Genomic DNA, 24,502 nt, shown 5'->3' with positions numbered 1-24,502 from the left:
TAGATGTATGAATTATATATTAGGTAGCAAAAATATGTGGCAAGTTTGGTTTCAGACTGAAAATGAGGAATGAGATTAAATAATTTTTCCTTAATTATTTGTTTTTAATTAAAATGATAGCATTACCGCCCTAGCCAGTTGGCTCAGTGGATAGAGCATCGGCCTGTGGACTAAAAGGTCCTTGGTTCCATTCTAGCCAAGGGAACATGCCTGGGTTGCAATCTCCATCCCCTATAGGATGTGTACAAGAGGCAGTCAATCAATGATTCCCTCTCATTGTTGATGTTTCTATCTCTCCCTTCTCTTAAATCAATAAAAATACATTACAAAAAAAACAAACAAAAAAACTTTTTCTTTAAAAAAAAAAAAAAAAAAAATAGCATTACCCATCTCCAAGAACTGCTTGGAAAATAATTTTGCTGTTAAGGAAGCAGCTTTGAGGGTAATCCAGTAAGTACAGCTACGTCATTGTTATAGCTAGAGAAACTACAGTTGTAATATATTTAGGATTCAAATTCCAGGTATACAATTTGCGAGTCCAGGCTTCTATAGCATATGAATCCTTTAGTAGATGGTGCCAACCTTATAGTAAATTAGAGGCTGGTGCACGAAATTCGTGCACTTGGGGGAGGGGTGGTCCCTCAGCCCAGCCTGCACTTCTCACAGTCCAGGAGCCTTCAGGGGAGGTCTGACTGACAGCTTAGGCCTGCTCCTTGCCTAAGCCATCAGCTGGACATTCTTAGCGCTCCCTCAGAGGCAGGAGAGGCTCTCACCACTACCACTGCACTAACCACCAAGAGGCAGCTCCTTTGTTGAGCATCTGCCCCCTCCCTGGTGGTCAGTGTGTGTCATAGCAACTAGCTGTGCTGCCATTTGGTCTATTTGCATATTAGCCTTTTATTATATAGGATTTTGTATGCCACTTAGGCCTTTGTCTAGTAATAAATAGAAGCAACTATTATTATTTTTTTTAAATATTCCTTTTTTTTAAAAAAATATATTTGATTGATTTTGTACAGAGAGGAAGGGAGAGAGATAGAGAGTTAGAAACATTGATGAGAGAGTCATCAATCAGCTGCCTCTTGCACACCCCCTACTGGAGATATGCCCGCAACCAAGGTACATGCCCTTGACCGGAATCGAACCCGGGACCCTTCAGTCCCCAAGCCGACGCTCTATCCATTGAGCCAAACCGGTCTCGGCAATAGAAGCAACTGTTAAAACACAACCTTGCACTAGCTGGTTTGGCTCAATGGATAGAGTGTCAGCCTGAAGGATCCCAGGTTCGATTCCGATCAAGGGCACATGCCCAGGTTGCGGGCTCGATCCCCAGTAGGAGGCATGCAGGAGGTGGCCAATCAATGATTCTCTGTCATCATCAATGTTTCTGTCACTCTTCCTCTCCCTTCCTCTCTGAAATCAATTTAAAAATGTATAAAAAATAGAAAACACAGCCTTATATGATTAGTGCCATAAAAGTAGTATGGGACATGACTCACTATACTACTTCTGAAGGAGTTAGAGAAGCTTTTACAGAAAATATTTTAGCTAAAGCTATAAAAGAATGATAGAATATTCACTGAAGTATTTAGGTAGTAAGAAACAGTATGAGTAAAGAAAGTGCAAGTAAACCATGGAGGATCTCAGTGAGTTTTGGATATCCAATTTAAAAAGTTGAGTTGGCATTTGGAATGGGGGAAAGACATCAATTAGTAAAATAGTTTCTGATTTCCTACCCTTTTTGGCCCATTATGTCATTGCTGAAGAATTCTGAATTATTTTTAGAAATGATAGATGGATTTAGCTTGCATTAAAGTTTCTATACCTATTGCTGGGTGAAAGTTTATTCAGTGTTTGTTGGTCCCTGAAAAGCATCAAATCTTAAGAGTTATTTGTATTTCCCTTGATATTCTTTTCTGTTGTGTCTTTTCTCTAGTTTTGTTCATTTTTTCTATACATTTACTCTACTTAAGTAGTGAAAGTGCTATTATTTGCTTGTAATCAGAGGGAGGGAATGCTATTATCACCCTTTTGAAGGATTATTAATTTTTATGATAAAATGGCAGTTAAACATAGTCCTTTCCCTCGATGGTCATTTCTAAATCTTTATTATTTTCCTAACACAGCTGAAATAATTTAAATTCCTACTTAGGTTTTTAATGCCTTAATTTATATTAACAATTCTTGATTTTTTTTCCTTTTAAAATTTTGTATTTTCTAGGAAAGATGGTTCCTAATATCAGTATTGAAAAACATAGATCTTGCCCTGGTCTGTGTGGCTCAGTTGGTTGGGCATCATCCCAAAAGGTTGCTGGTTAGATTCCTGGTGAGAGAATATACCCAAGTTTTTGAATCGATCCTCAGTAGAGGGTGTGCAGGAGGCAGCAGTTGATTGATTGATTGATTGATTGATTGATTTGATGTGTTGCTCTCACATCGATGTTTCTCTCTTTAAAAATAAAGTATCTTTAAAAGGAAAACATAGATCTTTTACTATTATATATTAAGGTATACTTTAATTGCTAAATTCTGATGTTTATAGAAGTTGGGTATCAACAACTTCCATCCCAAAAGACTAAAGGAATATTTTTTTAAATATCTAGAAGGAATATATGGAACGATATCCACTTCATTCCTTTCCAGTATAACTAGGTTATTCAGATTTTTGTTCAGTATTCTGAGCTAGACACCAACTGGCAAAATTTGAAATCCTTTCTAATCCCTCTCCCCTTTTTTACTCATAGGTACCAGTGTATATCTCAGTCTAGATAATTATCAGTCATATACTATTTTCAGTCTCCCAGGAAATAATTTAAAGTAGCCAGGACTATAGTGTCAAATTTTTAATTTGGACTTAAGCCCCTTAGCGTGTATCCTTCATTCTCTAGTAATGAATTGTGCTATCATCAAATGATTGCTGCAGTGTAAACAGTACAATGCAATCTCTTGTCAAGAGAGCCTGCTCTAAATGTAAGCATTCCAACATTGAGGAAATGCCACCCTCCTCCCACCCCTTTCTCATACCCTTTCTTATTTCATTCTGACTCAGAGGAAGGAAATGCATTTTTCATCCGGTCAAACCTTAATGTTAGTCTAATAAGAAATAACTAGCTAGTGGATATGCTCATTTATCTTAAGTAGGTATGATTTCATGTTCTTATACCATTTAAGTATTTAACTTGAAATAATATATTAAACTTTATTAATTTATTTGAAATATTTGAGTTGTAATGCTGTATTGTATTTCACTTTCGTATCAGTTTTTAGTTTTTCCATACTGAACTTTTATATCTCTCATCTTGAATGTTTTAATAGAATTTTAGTTCAGTTCGTTTTTAATTGTTTACTTAGAGTGGCTCTACAAGAAAAAGCTATAATTATATCAGAATTTTATTACCAAATAATAAAATAATTTCCCCCAAAGATCATAACTTAGAAATGTTAAAGAGATTTGGAAAAAGAAGGTAAAGTTAGGCTCTAGCCAGTTTGGCTCAGTGAAGAGAATGTCGGCCCACCGACTGAATAATCCTGGTTTTGATTCTGGTCAAAGCCACATGGCCTTGGTTGCAAGCTCCTCTATCTCCAACCTTGGTCAGGCTTAGGAGCAGGAGGCAACCAATCGATGTGTCTCTTACATCTGTGTTTCTCTCTATGTGTCACTCTCCCTTCCACTCTCTCTAAAAGTCAATAGAAAAATAGCCTTGGATAAGGATTAACAACAAAACACACACACACACACACAAAAGGTAAAGTTAATATTAATCTTACCTACACCTTCTTTGAAATGCATTTTTATGTAACATTTTTTATTATGTAAGTTTTATGTAGCCTATTGTATTATGTTTATTATAAACTTTTACTGTTTACTTACCAGAATCACTATAAACAGAAGTAACTATACTGGGCATTATAAACATTATTTATACCAAATTTTTAAGTGACTATAATTCAACATAAGCCAAGAAAATAAATTTTACAAATCACAAATATAACATTTATTGTTGTTTCTTATGTTGACCATAGTACTTTTATCTTCTGGAATGAAACATTTCTTAAAGAAAATGGAGTTGTTGGCTCCTCTTCCCTCCTTTCCCCTTTTTCAGTTTGCCATTTGTTCATGTCTTGTACAGGATAAAAACTCCATTAGTTACTTTCATTTTGGAATATTTTTCATTATTCTCCAAAATTTAATGAAAATAGTCTTAATTCTGTCCCTGTCCCCTATCTACCTGCCTTCCCAAACATATAACCACTTTCATAAAGTGTATGTGTATATCCTTCCCATTTCTTTATTCGTATACAACAAATACAATATACATTATTATCTCCTCCTTTGACAAATACTAATATATACACATCTGTATCTTTACTTTTAAAGATCTCCAAGGCACATTGTTTCCATTTCAGTACACAGAAAAGCATCTTTGTGGGTGTTTTGTTTTGTTTTATAAATGGGTAGTATTCAGTTGAATGGGTGCTCTACCATGATACACTCACTGCTCTATCAATTCCCTGTTAATAGAGCATTGCTGTTATAAACAGTAATATAATGAGTACCCTTTTAAATACATTATTTCTTGTGTATGTATAAATATCTATAGGATAAACCCAGATGTAGGATTGCTGGCTCAAAGAGTAAATGTGTGTGTGTGTGTGTGTGTGTGTGTGTGTGTGTGTGTGTAAAATTAAATAAAACCAAATTGCTCTCTACACTAGTATAGATTATACCACTTGAAGCAGTGCTGCATGAGAAGGCCCATGTTCCTACAGCCTCCCTAGCAGTGTATTAAATTTTAATATGTTTGCCAATCTGTGTAGGCAAGTGGTATTACATTATAGTTTTATTAGAGGCCTGGTGCATGAAATTCATGCACAGGGGGTGGGGTGGGATGGGGAGGGTTGTCCCTCAGCCAAGCCTACACGCTCTCCAATCTGGGGTCCCTCTCACAATCCAGGACTGCTGGCTCCCAACCACTCGCCTGCCTGCTTGCCTGATTACCCCCTAACCACTCCCCTGCCAGCCCGATTGCTCCTAACTGCCCTCCCCTGCTGGCCATCTTGTGGCAGCCATTTTGTGTCCACATAGGGGTGGCCACTTTGTGTGTTGGAGTGGTGGTCAATTTGCACATTACCTTTTTATTATATAGGATTTTGTATTTTTATTATGAATGAGATGTTGAGTATTTTATGTCATTTCTTGTAAACTGTCCATGTGAATTCTACCCATTTTCCTCATAGATTTATAGTATTTTATATTTAGGGAAATTATTGAAGTTTTTTTTTATTTTGAGACATAATAAGAAAGCCTCTCCCACTCCAAAGCATTAAAGACTTCTCCCAAAAAATGGGCTTTTTTTTGTTTGTTTTTTTTGTTTTTTTTAGAATATATGAATTGACTTCAGAGAGAAAGGAAGGTAGAGGGGGTGAAGAGATATATCAATGATGAGAGAGAATCATTGGTCAGCTGCCTCCTGTATGCCCTCTACTAAAGTTTGAGCCCACAACGCAGGCATTTGCCCTTGACTGGAATTGAATCCTGCAGTCCACAGGCCGAGGCTCTATCCACTGAGCCAAACCAGCAAGGGCCATAAATGGGCTTTTTAAATGGTTGTTAATATAGAGCCGGAGGTAGGAGAGGGACTTTATTGGTTGTATACCCTTTTTGTGTATACTCTTTTGAATTTATTTTTTACCATGTGCATGTATTGTTTTAATTTTTATTTTTTAAATAATTGTAAATTATAATTATAGAGTAATAAGAAGTTGCAAAAAAAAAAAAAAAAAATCCAGGGAGGTCTCATATATTCCTTCACTGAGTCTCCCCCACTGGTGACGTCTTACATGACCAGAGTATAACAGTCAGAGCCAAGAAATTGACATTGATTCCTTTTTCCTCTCTAAGCATTCTTTTCTGGCCAGGATTTTGACCTAAAATTAATTAGATGAATATAAAAATATGTTGAGGGCATTGGTGAACAAGGTTTTTGTAGAACTGTCAAAAAGAAATATCAATCTTTATAAAAATATTTACCTGGGCCGGGACCAGTTTGGCTCAATGGATAGAGCATCGGCTTGGGGACTGAAGGGTCCCGAGTTCGATTCCGGTCAAGAGCATGTACCTTGGTTGCGGACATATCCCCAGTGGCGGGTGTGCAAGAGGCAGCTGATCGATGACTCTCTCTCATCGATGTTTCTAACTCTCTATCTCTCTCCCTTCCTCTCTGTACAAAATCAATAAAATATATTTTTTAAAAAAATATTTACCTGGGTTTTTAATAGTTCCTTGGTAAAAGCTTTTTTCGCACCATTGTAAGATTGGTTACAAGAAAATAATAGTATTTTGATGGGAGGATCCAAGATGGCTGCTGGGGTAGACACCTAACCGCAACAGCTCACAACAATTTCAATGGAATACAACTAAAATGTAGAGTGGACATTGCCCAGACCTACAGGTGGTCGACTGACTGAAAACTCTACAATAGGAAGGTGGGAGAAAGCCAGAGGGAAAGTCAGAGGAGCTGAAAAAAGAGCCTAAGGTACGGAGACATGCTGCGTGCTCGCAAGTACGCGCGCACCGAGAGGTCGCAGCCGGAGAGGAGGAGAGGGCTGGATGCTGCCTGGCGTTCCCTAGCAGGAAGGAAATGAAACCCCCAGCCTGGGCTGAACCCCCGAACCGGCAGCGCTGAGCCCCATTATGGGCCAGATTCTGGGGACCCAGGCTCCGGCAGGGGGAGACGGGGCTGGGAGGCTGAATCCCAGGGGAAAAACGAAAGGCGGGGGCCCCCCGGAGTCGCGCACTTTGTGCGCAGAGGACTGAATGTAGACTCTGATGCTGGATTACCCTAGCCGGAAGGAACAAAGCCTCCGGCGGCGCTGAGCCTCAGAACGGAGCGCCCCGAACTCCCGGTCTGGGCCAGTCCCTGGGGACCCAGGCCCGGGCATGGGGAGACGGGACTGTGAGGCGAAATCCCGGGGACGGCGCAAAAGGCGGGGGACCCTGGAGTCGCGCGCTTTGTGCGCAGAGGACTGAATGTTGACTCTGATGCTGGATTACCCTAGCCAGAAGAAACAAAGCCTCCGGCGGCGCTGAGCCTCAGACCGGACCGCCCCAAACTCCCGGTCTGGGCCAGTCCCTGGGGACCCAGGCTGGGCAGTGGGAGACGGGGCTGTGAGGTGGAGTCCTGGGAGAGCGGCGAAAGGCCGAGCCCCCGGAGTCGCGCACACTGCACGCAGAGGACAGTCTGTTGACTCTGATCCTGGACTCCCCTAGCAGGAGAGAGAAAGAAAGCTCCAGACTAGAGGATCGTGACGAGGAGCAGGAGCCCCCGCTGGACACCGGCCAGCCGGGCGCCAGCAAGGAGCCGGGCGACGGGGCCCCCAGGGGGGGGAGGGTGCCCCTGAGCCATCGACCGCTGAGCGCAGGCAACGGAGCCAAGGACCGGGGATGCTTCCTGGGCGGCGCCAACCCCGGCAACAGGCTGAAGCAGCGCAGGAGCCCGCGGAGAACAAAGGGGTGCCACAGGCCAACCTGCTGAGATTCCAGGACGGGGAGAAAGAAACCATAGAAGTTCTCAATGTGAAGAAATCAAGTGAGAGCAAATGATAATAAAATCACTTAAGAAAGAATGCAAAGAATATCTTGAAAAATCAAAGACTAAATCAGAACTCAACTCACCAGCCAACATTACAACATAAATGCGTTTAAAAAAAAAAAAAAGAAAGAAAGAAAGAAAAAGGGACAGAATGTTGGAAAAGCGGCGACCAGGCCTAGAGTGGCCAGGCACAAGGCAGTGGCAGCCGGGCCCGGAGCAGCAGTGGCCAGGCCCCAGAGTAGCAGCAGCCAGAACCAGAGCATCAACGGCCAGCACTGGAGCAGCCAGACCTGGGGCAGTGGCAGCCAGGCCTGAGGCAGAGGCGGCCAAGCCCAGGGTGGCCAGTCTAGGAACACCCAGACCTGGAGTGGCCGGGCCCGGAGAAGCCGGGCCCAGAGCAGCCGGGTTGGGAGCAGCCAGGCCCAGAACAGCAGAAGCCAAGCCGAAAGCATCCAGCCCGGGTGCGGCCAGGCTCGGAGCAGCCGGGCCCGGGGCAACCGGGCCCAGAGCAGCCGGGTCTTGTGCAGCCAGGCCTGGAGCAGCGACTGCCAGGCTGGGAGCAGCCAGGCTCGGAGCAGCGGCTGCCAGGCTGGGAGCGGCCAGGCCTGGAGCAGCGGCTGACAGGCTGGGAGCAGCCAGGCCCGGAGCGGCCGGGCCCGGAGCATTGGGCCCAGAGCAGCCGAGTCGGGTGTGGCCAGGCCTGTAGCAGCAACAGCCAAGTCCAGAGCAACTAGGTCGGGAGTGGCAGTGACCAGACCCAGAGCAGCAACTGCCAGGCTGGGAGCGGCCAGGCCCGGAGCAGCCGGGTCTGGTGTGGCCAGGCCCGGAGCAGTGGCTGCCAGGCTGGGAGCGGCCAGGCCCGAAGCAGCAGCTGCCAGGCTGGGAGCGGCCAGGCCCGAAGCAGCCGGGTCTGGTGCGGCCAGGCCCGGAGCGGCTGGGCCCGGAGCATTGGGCCCAGAGCAGCCGAGTCGGGTGTGGCCAGGCCTGTAGCAGCAGCAGCCAAGTCCAGAGCAACTAGGTCGGGAGCTGTAGTGACCAGACCCAGAGCAGCTGGTTGTGGAATGAACCAGAGCAATAGAGACCAGGCCCGGAGCAGCTCACTCCTCGCCTGCCCCTGCCCCATGGCTGCCTCTCAGACATGGCTGGAAACTTTTGTGGGAACTTGAGGGTCTGCTGAATCAAGTGATGAAGGCTTATATCTGGATGTGTTGAGTTAGTATAGTGCTGGGGTGTTGATCTGTGAGTGCCTTGGGTGGGGCCTGGATGAGGCTGGTTGTCCTATTTGGAAATGTCTTTTGTGTGAAGTGTATCATTGGGCATGTGGAGGTATTATTGATATGAGAAAATGCTAAGTAACAGATTTGCTATCTGAAAAGGGATTTACTATCGGGGAAAGGGAGGGAGGAAGAGACTGAACATAAACTGTGCACCAATGGATGAGGATGAGGGGGCAGAGGGTGGGGTGGGAACCTGGTGGAGGGGGGAAGAAACGAGGAACCTGTGTAATAATATGAACAATAAAGATTGATTTAAAAAAAAAAAAGAAAATAATAGTATTTAGTTTTGTGAGTGTCCATTTTACCTGCTGTGTTTAGCATGAATAGTAGCCTTCATCATTCACAAAAATCAATTAGTTTATGTTACCAATAATAAAAATCTCCCTGGGCAATTTTGTGAGTTTTTAAAATTATGAAATGTAGCACATTATTTGTTTTTACATTGGTATAATTAGAATACACAAACATTTGAGGTCTTGGCTTAATTTTACTCTTAATCACAGAGGTGAGCATTTGGCCAGAGATTAAGTCTACATGAATTTTATCTATTTGGAATCTTTTTTGAAAGTAGAGTTGTTTGCTGTTAAATTAAGTGTTAAGCTATAAATTTCTCTTACAGAATAATGATGGATTTTTTTTTTTCTCTTTAGCCTTCACAGGCTTACTAAGTTAGGTTCATTAGATTTATTTTTTAATCAGCTTAATAGTTTCTTTTTAAAAAACAAAACATTCCTTTTTCCCGGGGTAGAATTAATGCATTTTAATAGTAATGATGTTATTTATAGAGCTTACTTGGGATGGGCGTGTTGAAGGTTGTAGATGATATATTAGAAACAGTAGGTGATTCCTGAGCCTGGCCTCCAAAAACGATTGTAGCTTCTACTTGAGTTTATAAAGAATCATTTTTACCTGTGTTGGGTGGGGCTTGACACATAAATATATCAGATTTGCTAGCTCAATCAAAGAAGTTTTTAATAATAAAGATTTGATTTTGTAATTTGGGAAATTTCTATAGTGGATTTTGTGATTGTAGAAGTTAGAAGCGTCTTTGGGTAAAGCAAGGTAATTTTTTTTTCTGCAATAGTCTGCGTATAGATACATATATTTTGAAGATATCTTCAGCTTTCTAACAAACCAAAAGAACATTAGTCCTTAGCGAATAGGTAAACTGTACTGGCTGTTGAAAGATCACTGAGCAAGTGCCTTTTCCAAGAAGTTATCTCCCTTGTTCTTAGAGCAGAATCTCTTCTAGGAATGTGCTAGATAAGATAAATGGCAATTATGAACATTTTTAGTCTATGGATCCATGCTTATGGTTGGTTTTGCAACTAGCATGCGCTGCTTAGTCAAAGCACTGTTCATACACAATTCTTTATTTCAGGTCATTGAAGGTACTTGCTTTCTTTCACAGTCTTACTGTTATGGTAGAAAAAGTATGTGTTTTGGCATTAGTTAGATCTAGGTTTGAATCCTATCCCTAGCATTGTGTCTTTGAGTAAGCTACTTGACCTCAGTTTTCTCAACTGTAAAATGAGATGTTTGTAGTAAGGACTCACTAAAGTGATGTGTGCCTGCTATAAAGTAGGCAGTCGTTTAAGTGTTGTTCTTTTTCTCTACCTTATTGCTTTAATTAGCTTCTGTGTTCAGGGAAGAATAGAAGAAAGACAAAGTATCAAAAAGTAAAAGAAGAAATTTGCACTGTTTTTAAACAAGTAGCCACGATATCTTTGTTCACATTATTAAAGAAAAAAAATGGGTTCCTCATAGTTGTTGTGTTTTGAATTTTGTTGTGTATGTTTTTTGTGGGGTTTTTTGTTTGTTTGTTTTATGTAAGATCAAATAGCATGACTCTCTGGTTTTACTTTTTAGAAAGGAAAGACTGGAGATGGTTTGTACAAAGTTGTTGAGCTGATAGTATGAATGAAGCAGTTGGTTCTATTAAGAAGGATGTCCCTAACCGGTTTCCTCAGTGAATAGAGTCTCGGCCTGCGCAATGAAGGGTGCCAGGTTTTCTGGTCAAGGACATGTACCTAGGTTGCAGGTGTCTGGCCCTGGTTGGGGGCATGCGGAAGACAACCAATTAGTATGTTTGTCTCTCCCTCCCCCTCCCACACTCCCACACCTTCTAAAAAGCAATGGGAAAAAATATCCTCCGGTAAGGAGTAAAAATATATATATATATATATATATATATATATATATATATATATATATATATATATATATATGGAATATGAGGAACTTGTGAAGCTGGAGGTTTATATCTTGCCTCCTCTTCTCAGTAAAGTTGCAAGTGATGTGATGTAGTAAAAGCAAGGAGGCTTGGGAAGAAAAGCTGTGGTCAGGAGCCAGTTGGGATGAATTAAAACATGAACATCAGTATGGAAAGCCAAGCTATCTTGCATTCGCATTGATTCTTTTGAGTTTTACTTATCCTTTGAATGTGATTGTAATTAACTTTTTTTAAAACACTAAATTCAAGTTCATTTGATTCTTTGGGGGCTGCATTTCCAGTAAATAAAAATCCATTACACAAAAAATAGTTATTCTTATTCCCCCTCCCACAATTCTATATTTCTGTCCATTTCTCCATATCCACTGTGTGTGTGTGTGTGTGTGTTTTATTGATTTTAGAGAGAGGAAGGAAGAGGGATATAGAAACATGAATGAGAAACATCTATCAGCTGCCTCCTACATGCCCCCTACTGGGGATTGAGCCAATAACCAAGCATGTGCCCCACCAGCATTCATTCAAGGAACCTCTTGGTTCATGGGTCAGCAATCAACCACTAAGCCACACTGGCCAGGTTCCATACCCACAATTTTTAATTCATCTAGTAATGCTAACCAAGGTATTATTTTATTCTAAAAGAGTGACCCATGGTAAACAGGAAGCTTCTTTTAAAAAAGTTATCCCTTGCCTTTATACAGCACTTAAATTTTACAAGAATAGTTATAACGTCTTGGGAAGCCTTCCTTTAAGGAACTTAAGTTCAGAAACTAGTTAACCATTAAGTTCTAGTGTGGCGAGTGCAACAATAAAAAAAGAAACTAAGTAAAATACTTAGTGTTAGGTCAAGGAAGGAAGATTATCTGAATTCATCATTCCGCTTCAGTTGATCTTAGAGAACATGATCAAAGAGAACATGAAGCTCAAACCACTGTGTTGGCTTTGAACACAATAGAAAACTTGTCCTTATTGAAACAATATTCTCAAACCACTTTCTGGGATCTTAGAATACCCTCTTATCTGCTTTTTTAAGACCATCTATCATATAGTATCTTTGCTATAAGTCAGGCTATTTAAAATAGTGGTTCTCAAACTTTAGTTTTTATCACAATCACCTGGAGGAGTGATTAGTCTTCCTGGGTCCTACCTCAAAAGTATCTCAGTGGGTCTGGGATAGACCCAAATACATTTTTAAGTTCCAGGTAATGCTGATGCTGCTGGTCCAGGGACCGTACTTTTAGAATACTGATCTAGTCAAACTCAAAAAATTTTAGTGGCTCTCTAGTATAAGTCAGTAATTGTTTCAAGTCCAATTACTATCATATTGACTCTTTTAGCATGCATTTGAGCTTCTAATGTGCCAAGCGCTGTGCTCACTCTTCACACAGGTGAAGAAGATAAGCAGCCTCCCTCCACGAGCACAGTTAACAGTGGTAATATTGCTTAAGCTCACTTAATTGTCACAGGAACTTATGAATCAGGGCATGGAATCCTTATTTTAGATGGGAAAAAAAAAAAAATACGAGGTCTAGAAAGGTTTAATAATTTCCCAGAATTCACAGAGTGAGTAAAGACTTGTGGACCACAGGAGGGATGGAGTAATTAGTTTTACCTTAGGAAATCAAAATGCAGCACAGAAAAGATGGCACTGGAGCATCTAAAGCAGGGGTAAGGAATGTATAATGCCCGAGAAATCATTTGGACTGGCCCTGTCAAGGCATTAGGGGTGAGTTAATTAAATATTTGACTAAATATAGCAGGCTAATGTTTAAGTTGATAATTTTGTGTGTGGCCCTTGAATGATGTTAAATATCATCCAAATGGCCCTGGGCAGAAAAAAGGTTCTCCACCCCTGAAAGGAACAAGTGAAAGAGAACCAGGTGAATTAGAACTGTCAGCATTTCCAGTTGAGGGAGCAGTTTCTGCAAAGACATGGAAACCTGAGAGAATATGTGTTCCACAACCAAAAATAGTTATGTAAGACCATAGCACAATAGGCCAGATGGAGTATGAGAGAGGAGACTAGAAAGAAGGGTCCAAGGTCATGAAGAGTTTTGTATACCAGGCTAAGAAGTTTTTTTTTGTTTGTTTTTTTTTAAATAGAATTAGGTTTTATTATTCTTTCTCTTAACCACTTTCATCTCTGTAAGCCAGTGGTTCTCAAAGTGCATATGATATGGTCTGTCCGGCAGTGGGGTCAGCATCACCTGGACACTTGTTAGAAATGAAAATCCTAGCCCCATCCAAACCTGTATCAGAAACTAAGCAATCTGGATTTTAACTAGACCACCAAATGATTCTGCTACTAAAGTTTGAAAACCACTGCAATAGGTTCTAGAATTCACAGCCTTCAAAATAGCTAAAGGTCACCATAATGATATAGTATTTGTATCTGTGACTGATTTAATTCTGTTAAAGTACAATGCTTAACAAAATTGAAATAGTAATACCTTTTAAGTGACATACATATTTTCAGCATGATTTATTTATTTTTAAAAACCTATTCCTCTGTATCTGTTAAAAGAGGGCTGAGCCAGGATTAGAGATTACTAAATCAGCAAAGAATAGCATGCTAATTATTGTTTCTTAACTAAAGGAATGGTTTGGAAACATACTGATTTTAATTTTAAAAAGAGAACCAGTGAACCCTTTTTAGAGTTTGAGCTTTTTGTTTTTATTTTGTTGATTTATAAAATTGAAGTTAAAAGTAGCATTTCAGGTGTTTTAATTAAAACGTGTTGAAAGAATTGAGTGTATTTAAGTCATGATATGGCTAGAACTAATTCAGTTTTCCCATAGAAATAAGAAATATAGAAAGTATATTCTAAGATTCTCAGGCAAACTTTAAATGCCTATCACTATCTTTTTAACTAAGTTGTGGTCAGTGTAAATATTAATTATCCTATATAATAAAATGCTAATATGCTAATTTAACCGGATGGTGCAACCACCTTCTGGAACGACCAGTGGGCAGAGCCATGGGCTGTGGGGCTGCAAGGCAACCGGGCTGTAGGGGCTGAGGCAGCCAAGGCTGCAAGGACTCAGCCCCTTGCATGAATTTTGTGCATCGGGCCCCTAGTATATCAGTAGGTAGGTAGGTAGGTAGGTAGGTAGGTAGGTAGGATAGATAGATAGATAGATAGATAGATAGATGATAGATAGATAGCACTTTAGATATACAGAAGCCTTTTTTAATCTTAGAAAAAATAGCATAAAAAAGTGAGGTAGTATGCTGCAATTAATGTGGTTAATGCTCAGATAAACAAGCCTAGTGTTTTCCATGTATTGATTCAGAATTTTGAGGATTTAGAAGTGGCAAGCCCCTGCCAATTCTATATCCTCACCAGGCTAAGAAATTTTAAAAATAGAATTAGGTTTCATTATTCCTAGTGAGGAATTGACACCAATCCCTTCATTTTACAGATGAGGAAACTGAGGTCCTGGGAAGTTAAATTGTTGATTTGGTAGTAGTCATGTGGGTAGTGAGTAGCAGAACCAGGATTATGACCAGATCTACTTGGATTATAATGTAAAAGGCACTACTACTACATCTGATCCCCAATTTGGTATAACATTGAGGGTCCACATCATCTAAAGTATAGTAGTTAAGATATGTTACCATCTACATTTTCTTGGGTGGGGTATACTTTATAAAGAGTATTTAGTAAAGTTTTATAGAAAAGTTGTTTAAAGGCTTTTTTTTTGTATTGATACAGTGGGCTAAAGTATCATATTTGTCTTTATAAAAAGACCTAATAACTGTCCTTCAAAATTTACAAAAACCCCAAGGAAAGGATATAAATCCTCACTACTCCCAAAGATGACAGTTATTCAGCCTTCATTGTCACTGTCATACAGATGCTGAAATTTGAACTTGGGATGTACTTACCTGCTAGAATACTTCCAATTATTTCCAGGAAAAACTGGTCCGAACCACATACCTTAGTAAGTGATTTTGCCAGCTAGTAACCTTTAATCAAAGCTTATAGATCTGCCTGAATGTTGAGTTCCTTGTTAACACTGCAAGTGCTTTTTGCCCTAAAGCCCTCTGAATCATTTTTTATAAGCCAGTTTAAAAAATTTTTAAACCAGATGTTAAAGTATCAAATATATAGAAGAAAAGTCATCATCTGACGCTTAATGCAATAAGTAACTACTAGAATTTCCAACTGAAAGACAACTTAGGGTATTTAGTTGGTAAATGAAGTTTAAGAGGTGTGGAAAAGGTACAATTTATTCAAAATTTCTCTTTTTAAAGTCACTGAATTGAGAATAGAATAAAATTGGGAGTTACTTTTAAAGTAGCATGCCATAGGCAAATTAGAAAAGTTGAAAGTACAAAGGATTTTTAGAAGTCATCTATTTTGAAAATCTCATTTTCAAAATGAGAGCTCTGAGTCCTGAAATTGTAAGAATAGACTTAAATTACTATTTTTTGTTTTAAATAAAACCCAGATGTTTTTTTATTTTAAGAGGTGAAAGGGAAATTGCATTTTTTAGAATAATTAATGAAATATTATAATTTTTTCCAGTGCATCTGGGGCAGGTGGTGTAGCCATTGACAACAAAATTGAACAAGCAATGGTAAGTAGAAGTTTATAATCCTCTCATTTTATGGATTGTTGGTTCTATTGAAGCACTTGGTTTTTATCAGTTCTAAAAAACAAACACCTACTATTTAAAACAAGATGACCAAAGTACTTTTTTTTATAATGAGATTTAGTTTAAGTTGTTCAAACATTGAAAATTTTAGCCTAAAAATACCAATGGAGTTAATATTTTTTCCATTTTAGCATCTCACATTTCATGCATTACCATTGATAAAAGACCATCTTGGGAGATATACTTAATCAAAATGCATTATGTTCCCCCAAATATTTCAGCATCAAAAAGAGTTTAGAGACAAAAGAGCATTAAAATGAAAACTTCAGCTGGAAAGTTGTCATCCTTTGGTCATTTACAGGCACTATTTATACTCTCTTAATAAGTTCATTTGTTTCTATTGATTCTAGTTCTGATTTCTATTATTATTAAAACTTTTTGTTCCCTTAAAGATAGTCTGTATAAGGACCATTAGTCCCAAACTTTTTAAAAAACAAGGTTTTAAAGTTGGAAATTATAGATCCCCTATCTCTTAAAGTAGTACCATGTAACCAGTTTAATAAGAGAGAGTTTAAAGTCCTTTGTTCTCTTAGCCCAACATCTAAGCATATGGTTTTTCAACTTTGTTGTTGTTGTTGTTAATTCTAAGCTTATAATTGACAATTTAAGGAGCTAGTATTTTTGGAAATCTCTCCAAACTTTGGGGGGGAAATCCTGGGCTTGCAGCCCTACTTAGAAACTGAGGTTTTTTTTTCCTTGGGGCCAGTCATGATACAATAGACACATTAAAAACAAGAGCAGGAATATAAAAACAACTTACATTTATGAGGCACCAAGTAGGCTAGAACCAAATAGCAACACTTTTTCCTTTCTCTCTTTTTGACATTCCTAATTTTTATTTTTACAGGATCTGGTGAAAAGCCATTTGATGTATGCAGTAAGAGAAGAAGTGGAAGTTCTAAAGGAACAAATAAAAGAATTAGTTGAAAGAAACTCTTTACTTGAACGAGAAAATGCACTGTTAAAATCTCTTTCAAACAACGATCAATTATCCCAACTCCCAGCCCAACAGGCCAATCCTGGTAGCACTTCTCAACAGCAAGCAGTGATAGCACAGCCTCCACAGCCAACGCAACCTCCACAGCAGCCGAATGTCTCCTCAGCATAAAGCTTTCTTGCCTCATTAAGAAAAAAACTGAAAGCAGTCTATCCTGTGTGCCACTGGTGTTCTTTCCACTTTATATGAAAGCAAGTAGCCATGCTTCGGTTGTGTGTTTGGCCTTTTCAGTATTAGACAATCATTCTACAAGAGCTTTTCCTCTCTTTGAGATGTCATGCAGTGCTGTTGATGTCCAGCTTTATGTCATCAATACACAAGGAGCATAATAGATGGGGTTTATTAAAGCAAGCAAAGTCTGCATTTTACCTGGTGCGCATGAGGTTCTTTAAGAGCTTTAGTGGCTCTTCATGTGTCTGTCATCCATGGATTTACCCTGAGCCTTCCTATCATATTATAAATAACAGTTCATCTAAAGAGCCACTTTTCTTTCAGTATCAGTAACATTTGCCTACATAAGTTTTCATTTATTTGTGTTTTATTTATTACAGGGCTGCTATTTTCATAATGTACATGAACAATGTCACAGAACTTTTTTAATTTTTGAATAATTATAAGTATCAGTAAAGGAATTGAAAGACAGGATTGCATTTAACAGATAAAACGTTTAGGCAATAATTGAACAAAAGAATCCTGGCATATTTCTAACACTAATGGCAATTTACCTTCGGTATTTATTTTTAGTAGTAAAGACCCAGCTTGAATGTAAATTTTGTATAGTGTAAGTATGAAGAACATAGTGCAACTGTACAGGTAGTAACCAGTTATTGTGATATAATAAATAATTGGGCTATTTTGATGAAGAAAACTTTGTTCATTTGTTTCTACTTTCTAATAGAGAAATTGCCACAATTCCTCTGCTTTTCAACATTTCGTATGACTTTTTTTGGGGTAGGGGGTGGGAATAAAAAGCTGTGAAATTGTTCAACCTACTTTGTAACCAAAGAAGCAAAGCTGTGTAATGGAGTTGGGGAGGGCGGGGGGGGGGGGGGGGGGAGAGGGAGTTGTTTGTTTTTTTTATAATGCACATTCTTTATGTATTTTTATTTAGTGTTTTCTTGGTCACAATTTTCTTTGCTGTCTAGCATGATCTGCATGACCTATACTCTTTGAACCACTTTCGTACCTCATGTTTTTATTCAGCACTCTTATTGTAATATGTACTAGTCTGTGAACAATGTCAAATAAAAAGAAAGAACAGGTAGTATGGTGGAGCTTAGCTAGTGTATTATACACTAGTTGTAAAGTACAAAAAGAAGTGAGCCATCTTTTGTTCATTTAAAATGGTGTTTTGAATTTCATATGCAGAAGACGTTTTGTTACATTGCAGATTTTAATGTATTTAATAAATGCAACATGCAGATAAAGTGCAGTGTATACTGAGTATTTAAATTTAAATGTACATTTCATAAATACAGTTTCAAGAGAAAACATCATTTTGTGTATACTAACACATTAAGTGTATGTCAGAAATTGATGTATAAATATATATTTTAACACATTTTCTGAAATTAAACTGCAGTTTTGTTGAAATATTTGGCTCTATATGTGTTCAAAATTTAATTTGATTCAATTTGTATTTTCACAGTTCAAAATATTCCTTAAATGAAAACCTATGTTATTAATGACTTTATGATAGTTTTTAAACTTGCAGAGAAAAATAATTTAAAGAATGCAAGAATATTGAGCAATATTTGTACTTAATATTCATTATGTCGATGACTTTAAGTAGGAAATCCTTGTCTACCAAAACATTTACTTGAATTCAGAAAGGTGCCTATAAAAATTAACAGGCTCTGTATCTATAGCCAGCTAGCTAATCAGCTAGCTAATGTTCTTTATCTATTTAAAAATAAAAACTTAATCAGATTAGCCATAAACTAAATGTATAATATAAAATCAGGTATATGTGGGGTTACCAAATATTTTATATTCTAGTTGTGTTGCAGGATATATTCAGTATAAACAAATTTTATGTTAATGGTAACATTAAAAATAAAGGAACTAAGTACACAGGCTTGAAAAAGCAACCTTGAAGATGTGAGTGGAGTACGGTAAGATAGTGGAACTTCCATGTTGGAATGTTAAAAGGCTCACTAGTTGTGCGCCTCTGTGAACAGTGTGATATTTAATACAGATGGAGGAAAACTAGTATTAGAAAGTTAGGAATTTGTGAAAACACAGCTTTTGATTCAGGGGATAGAAAAACACTTTATAAACAAAAGTAATAATGTTAGTTTAAAATGGTAATTGGAAGCAATTGTTATCACTTTTGCAGTTTAAAAAAATAACAATAGAAATAAAAAACGGATAGTTCACAGAAGAAATGGCAGTTTCCAGTAACATAAGACAGGCAAATTAATATTTAGCAAATTGTTAAGATAGCAGGACCCATTGTAGAAAGAACTTTCCTGTGTACTTCTAGAAAGTAACATGTATCAAGAGTTTTAAATATTAATACACTTTTCAGTTTAATGACATGAGAAGTTTCTCAACTCGGCTCAATGTTCAAAAATTAGAAAATTATAATAGTCCTCTGCTCTTGTCCCTCTCTCCCCTTTGAATCCAACCTTCTTCCACATACACAACCGAAAGTAACTGAAAGGAAGCCTTCACATCCAAACCTACTCATAAGGCACGCCTCCACTCCAAAGTCAGGGCCAAACTTAAGGATGGGAAAACTATTGTACTTTTCAACATCAGATATACTGTATTTGGAAATATCAGGCATTCTCCCAATTAGTTTGTTTAAGATCTGAAGTAAATTTCAGTTTTACTTCAGAGGTTTAGGTTCTTCTGCTCCATATAGCTGGAATATTTATTGAGATGCCAGTTTGGGGGCATAGTCTTATAGGAGTGCCATTTATAAATAATTGGTAAGGTGCATAGGCCAGGGTGCCATAAAAGTTTTCTATTACTTTAGCCAACCAGAAAATCATAGGTAGAAAATTTTGTTTTTTATATGACAATGTGTAATACAAACCTAACTTTCCCCAAAGAAAATTCGTTTTAGCTAATTACAATGATATTACAGCTTGCTATAGTCCTCCCCGCTTTTAGATATTAAGTATGCAGTTGTTTTAACACGTATCTCCCAAATAGCTGGATATTTTTCAAAGTTCTAAGCCAAGTAGAAGTATTAAGAATGTTTTATCATCTAGCCCCCAATTATGGATAATCACAGACGCCATCATACAAGAATTGTCCCAGGTCAGAGATTGTGGTATTTCTCCAACCTCCAAACTATAGTCACTCCTGGACCTTTAAGAAAGGGGTGGGGGAAGATGCCTTAAGATTAGAATAATCAAAATATCTGTTCTTCGCCAAAGCCGGTTTGGCTCAGTGGTAGAGCGTCGGTCTGCGGACTGAAAGGTCCTGGGTTTGATTCCGGTCAAGGGCATGCACATTGGTTGCGGGCACATCCCCAGTGGTGGGTGTGCAAGAGGCAGCTGATCGATGGATGGCTCTCTCATCGATGTTTCTAACTCCCTATTTCTCTCCCTTCCTCTCTGTAAAAAATCAATAAAATATATTTAAAACAAAGAAAAAAATCTGTTCTTCATAGAAATATATCTGTGGACCCAGAAATAACTAATTTTCTGGAAACAAATTGTCAAGATCTGAAGTCATGTTTTTGTTGTGTGTGTTTTTTAATGGCAGTTTTGTAGTTGAATGGCAAGCACTCTGTGATGACTCCATTTTTTTATTATTGATTAAGGTATTACATGTGTACATATCTTCCCATTGCTCCACCCTCACCCCACTCCCATATATGCCCTCCCTCCCCAGTGTTTTGTGTCCATTGGTTGTGCTTATATGCATGCACAAGTTCTTCGGTTGATCTATCTCCCCCAACCTTCCCCAACCTTCCTGCTGTAATTTGACAGTCTGTTTGATGTTTCGCTGCCTCTTTATCTTTTTGTTCATCAGTTTATAACGTTCTTTATTATCCATAAGTGAGTGAGATCATGTGGTATTTTTCTTTCATAGCCTGGACTATTTCACATAGCATAATGCTCTCTATTTCCACTTTCTTAAATAATCCTGCTGAAAGAACAAAACCTGGCCCTCAAAATTCAGTTTAATCGAGGATATAGGCAAATCATCAGGTACAATGCAATAATAATAAAGACATACACAGTCAAGGATGGCTGTCAGGAAAGTTTTCCTCAAGAGGTGGCACCTGATTGACATTTGAAGATCACAAGAGTAAGAATACTGCTCAAAGTTTTACTGTAGAACATAGAGCCCCCTGATTAGCCACAGATTTGTTTCGCTGGAGGCAGACTGGCAACGACTGCCTTCCCCACCTCAGTAGTTTGACTTCTAGTCATTCAGAAAGTAAGAATGATTTTAAGAAGTGGGTTTGTGATCAGATTTGCATTTTAGAAAAATTAATCACTCCAGTAACAGATGGAAGGTAGATTGGGGCCTGAAACTGGAAGCTGAGAACTAACTGAGGAGGCACAAAGATTCAAAAATGATGAGCAAGTGAAATTACATAGGCAGTCTCGTGATGCTCATGAAGGAAGTCTGTCTCGGGTCGTTCTGTACCATTTTTTCCTCCACGAACATTCTATTCCCAGCATCAGGTTCCTGTTCTTTATTACTCCAAGGAGAGATCAGAGAGCTGTAAATCTTAGAAAGTCTGAGTCAGATGTTTCCTTCTAACAGTCATATATCTCTAAGAAATGAAAATCTTTGTTTCCTATTAAATAAATTTTCAGAATTTAGCAAAAGTGAGGTGGGAGTGAGGACTAGATGAGTCTTGGCTGTCACTTTATGCCTCTGCATAAATTCAGCCATATAGGTAAATCAAATGTAGTACTTTTATGGTGACTGGCTTTAGAGTGGCTCAGAAGCATTAGTTCATAGCTTGCCCCTCAGAGCTATCCCTTCTCCCCAGAAAGGATAATATGGGCTCTGGCCCCATTGCAGGTACTGGCAGCCAAGTCCGAATCGGTTTTGCTAGGCTCCAACCTTCTTTGCCATAGTTCAATTCAGAAAGCTGCTTTTTTTCCTTCAATTCCCTCACCTATGTGAGACTGGATCTTTTCTCCCACCTCCTCCTACCTCAAGCCTAGTAATCCATGTTTCTATTTTCTAGCAATACTAATAGTTTATTATTTAGTCACATATATTTGAATCCTATTTTCTCCTTTTCAACATTCCAGAATGCACCTGTTTCATCTACTGGTATTTCTGTACCAGGTCACAGAATTTCTATAGCAAAATCTGTTCTCTGAATGTATTTATGTATTTCCTTTGTAAGTGGAGAGAGTGCTATTTTACAATTTCCTTAGTGGGCCACAGTTGGTATGACATGCTGTGTCACATATGAAAAAGGCTAAGTGAGGCTATAAAAGCAATCAAGATCATAGACATTCTTTTTTTTTTTTTTTCTTAATTGAATCATCCTAAAGTAAAGACAGCCTTTCAAAATTGATATGGTAAAGTAAGAAGCTGGTATTCTGCACCGGCATAGTCTACGGTTATAGCATTTGTTCAACATGCTTAGATGGTGAATTTGCTTTATTTTTCCTTCTTTCTGAAGAAACTGATAGGTAAGGCAGTTTGAGGAATTTTCCCATAGTCTGACGTCATGGGTTGAGCTATAAAACACAGCATCCAAAGGTATCCCTTTGAAAGAGGGAAGGAAAAGGTGTGCTAAGTTAATCCATAAAAATAACAGAAGCAAATGCCACACTTCTTTCTCACAAAAAAAAAACACCTCAGTTTCCCTTTTCATTTCATTCTTTTGCATGCCTGAGATATTTCTACATAATAACTGTAAAGCATTCTTGCCTCCTGAAATCTAAAATGTTTTCCAGATCAGTTCTTGCTATCATTTCATAAGCATGTGACAAATCTATCGATAAACTACCTGAGGAAGTCCCCGGACAGCAAAGGGACATTTCCCACTTTTGGCCATGTGATAATATCAGGTTAGTGTATAATTCTACTGTTCCTACTTAAAAAAAAAAAAAAAATGAGAATTTTGGGTTTTATATTTTACATTGTAGAAACACTATTGAAATGTAATGGAATTCTATTTCTGTTCAGATGCACACTGTGCTATATATTTGGGGACAGAAAGATGAATGGAACATGATTTGTTCACTTTAGGAGCTTGCAGTCCAATATAAAAGTAAAGGTTGAAGTGCCATATTCAAAGTCTAAGTCATAGTTTATGAACCTCATATCATTCGTTGAATGGAATGTTCAAATAACTCAACAGTAAAATTGTCATGCCACATGAAACTCTGACATTCTGAGGAAGTAACTTAAACTCGCCAAGAAGCTTTAATATCAAAAGATGCTTTTAAAAGAGGGGAACTGGTAAAAAGACTCTCCCATCTCTGTTTTGAGCCTATGAGGTGTCCTCTACAAAAGAGGAACCAAACTGAGAGAGAAGTTTACACTTTTTTTTTTTTTAATACTTCAAGTTTGTAGGGAATGGAACTGAATTTGTGTCGAGAATTATATCTTTGTCTAACAAGCAACACATTTTCTTGGCTGACAAAATCAGCTACCATTCAATGAACCAAGTTAAAAAAAACTCAGGTGCCTGATGCCAAAAATATATTTGATAAGAGTTAGAAATCTGGAAACAAAAATATACATTGAGTAAATGATAAAAGTGACATGTCAAAGCAACAGTAGAAGAATAATATATTTGACAAATAGTATTGAAACAACCACTTGGGAGGAAAATAAATTTAGGTCTCTAACTCATAAAAATTAATTCCAGTTATATTAGCAGTGTGTCTTATGCTTTTCAGTCACATATCCCTTTTAGAAATCTCCTTGTGAAATGCACATAAAAAGTTTGTGGGGCTTTTTTAAGAAACTCATTCATTTTTTTTTTTCTTTTAATTAACTTCAGAGAGAAAGAGAGAAGGAGAGAGAGATAAAAACAATGATGAGAGTCATTGATTGGCTACCTCCTGCATGCCCCTCCTCTGGGGATCCAGCCTGAAACCTAGGCAAGTACCCTGATTGGAATGGAACCAAGACCTCCTGGTTAAAGGTCAACACTCAATCACTGAGCCATGCCTGAATGGCAAAAATGTTTTACAAAGAGGTTATGAAGAGATGTCCAATCCCAGAAAAATAAAGGAAATGCATATTAAAACACACAAAAAAAAACCTATCTCAAACCCAATTGTAAAATATTTCTGGCCAATCAAGAACTGGCCAGAGTGTGGAAACATAGGGTCTGACATTGCTGGTGAGTGTATAAATTGGTACGACCACTTTAAATGCAAGTAAGTGGTATCCATTAAAATTTTAATTCACATGCCCTTTGACTCAACAATTTCAGTTTTTAATGAAACACACTTTACTCATTTGTGTTCATAAGGTAGCTTGTACAATGATGTCGATTACCTCTTTGTAATAGTATAAACTTGAAAAAACCAAATACCCATCAAGAAGAGGGAGCATGGTATATATTATAAAATACTAGGCATCAATAAAAAAGAATGAGATCCCACTTATACTAATATGAAAATATCTCAAAGATACAATGTTAACTTTTTTAAGTTTTGGGGGAAAATTGAAGGACAAAATGTACTATTTATTACACCATTGATGTTAAAACTCATACTGCACATATTCACACACACAGCTACTGTAGCGTGTACTTCTTCAGTACCTAATTGTGTATAATCAAAATGTATAG

The 24,502-nt window shown here is 38.3% G+C and overlaps 1 protein-coding gene and 1 long non-coding RNA gene across 8 annotated transcripts in view; one reads left to right on the top strand and one right to left on the bottom strand.

Annotated features, from left to right (window-relative positions):
- TSC22D2 (TSC22 domain family member 2) overlaps window positions 1-23,957 on the top strand; it is a 67,595-nt gene extending 43,638 nt beyond the window's left edge. For 3 of the 7 annotated variants that reach the window (XR_004989732.2, XR_006742105.1, XR_004989733.2), the window contains one exon: window positions 15,632-15,683. Coding sequence is in view for 4 of the 7 variants with exons in the window: in XM_036448698.2 (XP_036304591.1) it covers window positions 15,632-15,683; window positions 16,609-16,869 (313 nt within the window). In the remaining 3 variants the exon portion in view is untranslated. Of the gene's footprint in view, window positions 1-15,631; window positions 15,684-16,608; window positions 18,186-22,649 lie in introns of those variants that run through there. The other 4 variants (XM_036448698.2, XM_036448699.2, XM_045584090.1 and 1 more) reach the window with 3 other exon arrangements.
- On the bottom strand, window positions 1,151-22,063 carry LOC123652657. Its single transcript, XR_006742107.1, has 3 exons — window positions 21,932-22,063; window positions 16,026-16,030; window positions 1,151-1,197 (listed from the first exon to the last, which is right to left on the bottom strand). It is a non-coding gene; the product is annotated as an uncharacterized LOC123652657 (long non-coding RNA).
- Window positions 23,958-24,502: the final 545 nt, after the last annotated feature.

Source organism: Pipistrellus kuhlii, unplaced genomic scaffold, assembly GCF_014108245.1.
Source record: "Pipistrellus kuhlii isolate mPipKuh1 unplaced genomic scaffold, mPipKuh1.p scaffold_m20_p_2, whole genome shotgun sequence".
NCBI classification, from domain to species: Eukaryota; Metazoa; Chordata; class Mammalia; order Chiroptera; family Vespertilionidae; genus Pipistrellus; species Pipistrellus kuhlii.
This window is presented reverse-complemented; position numbering and strand designations above follow the sequence as displayed.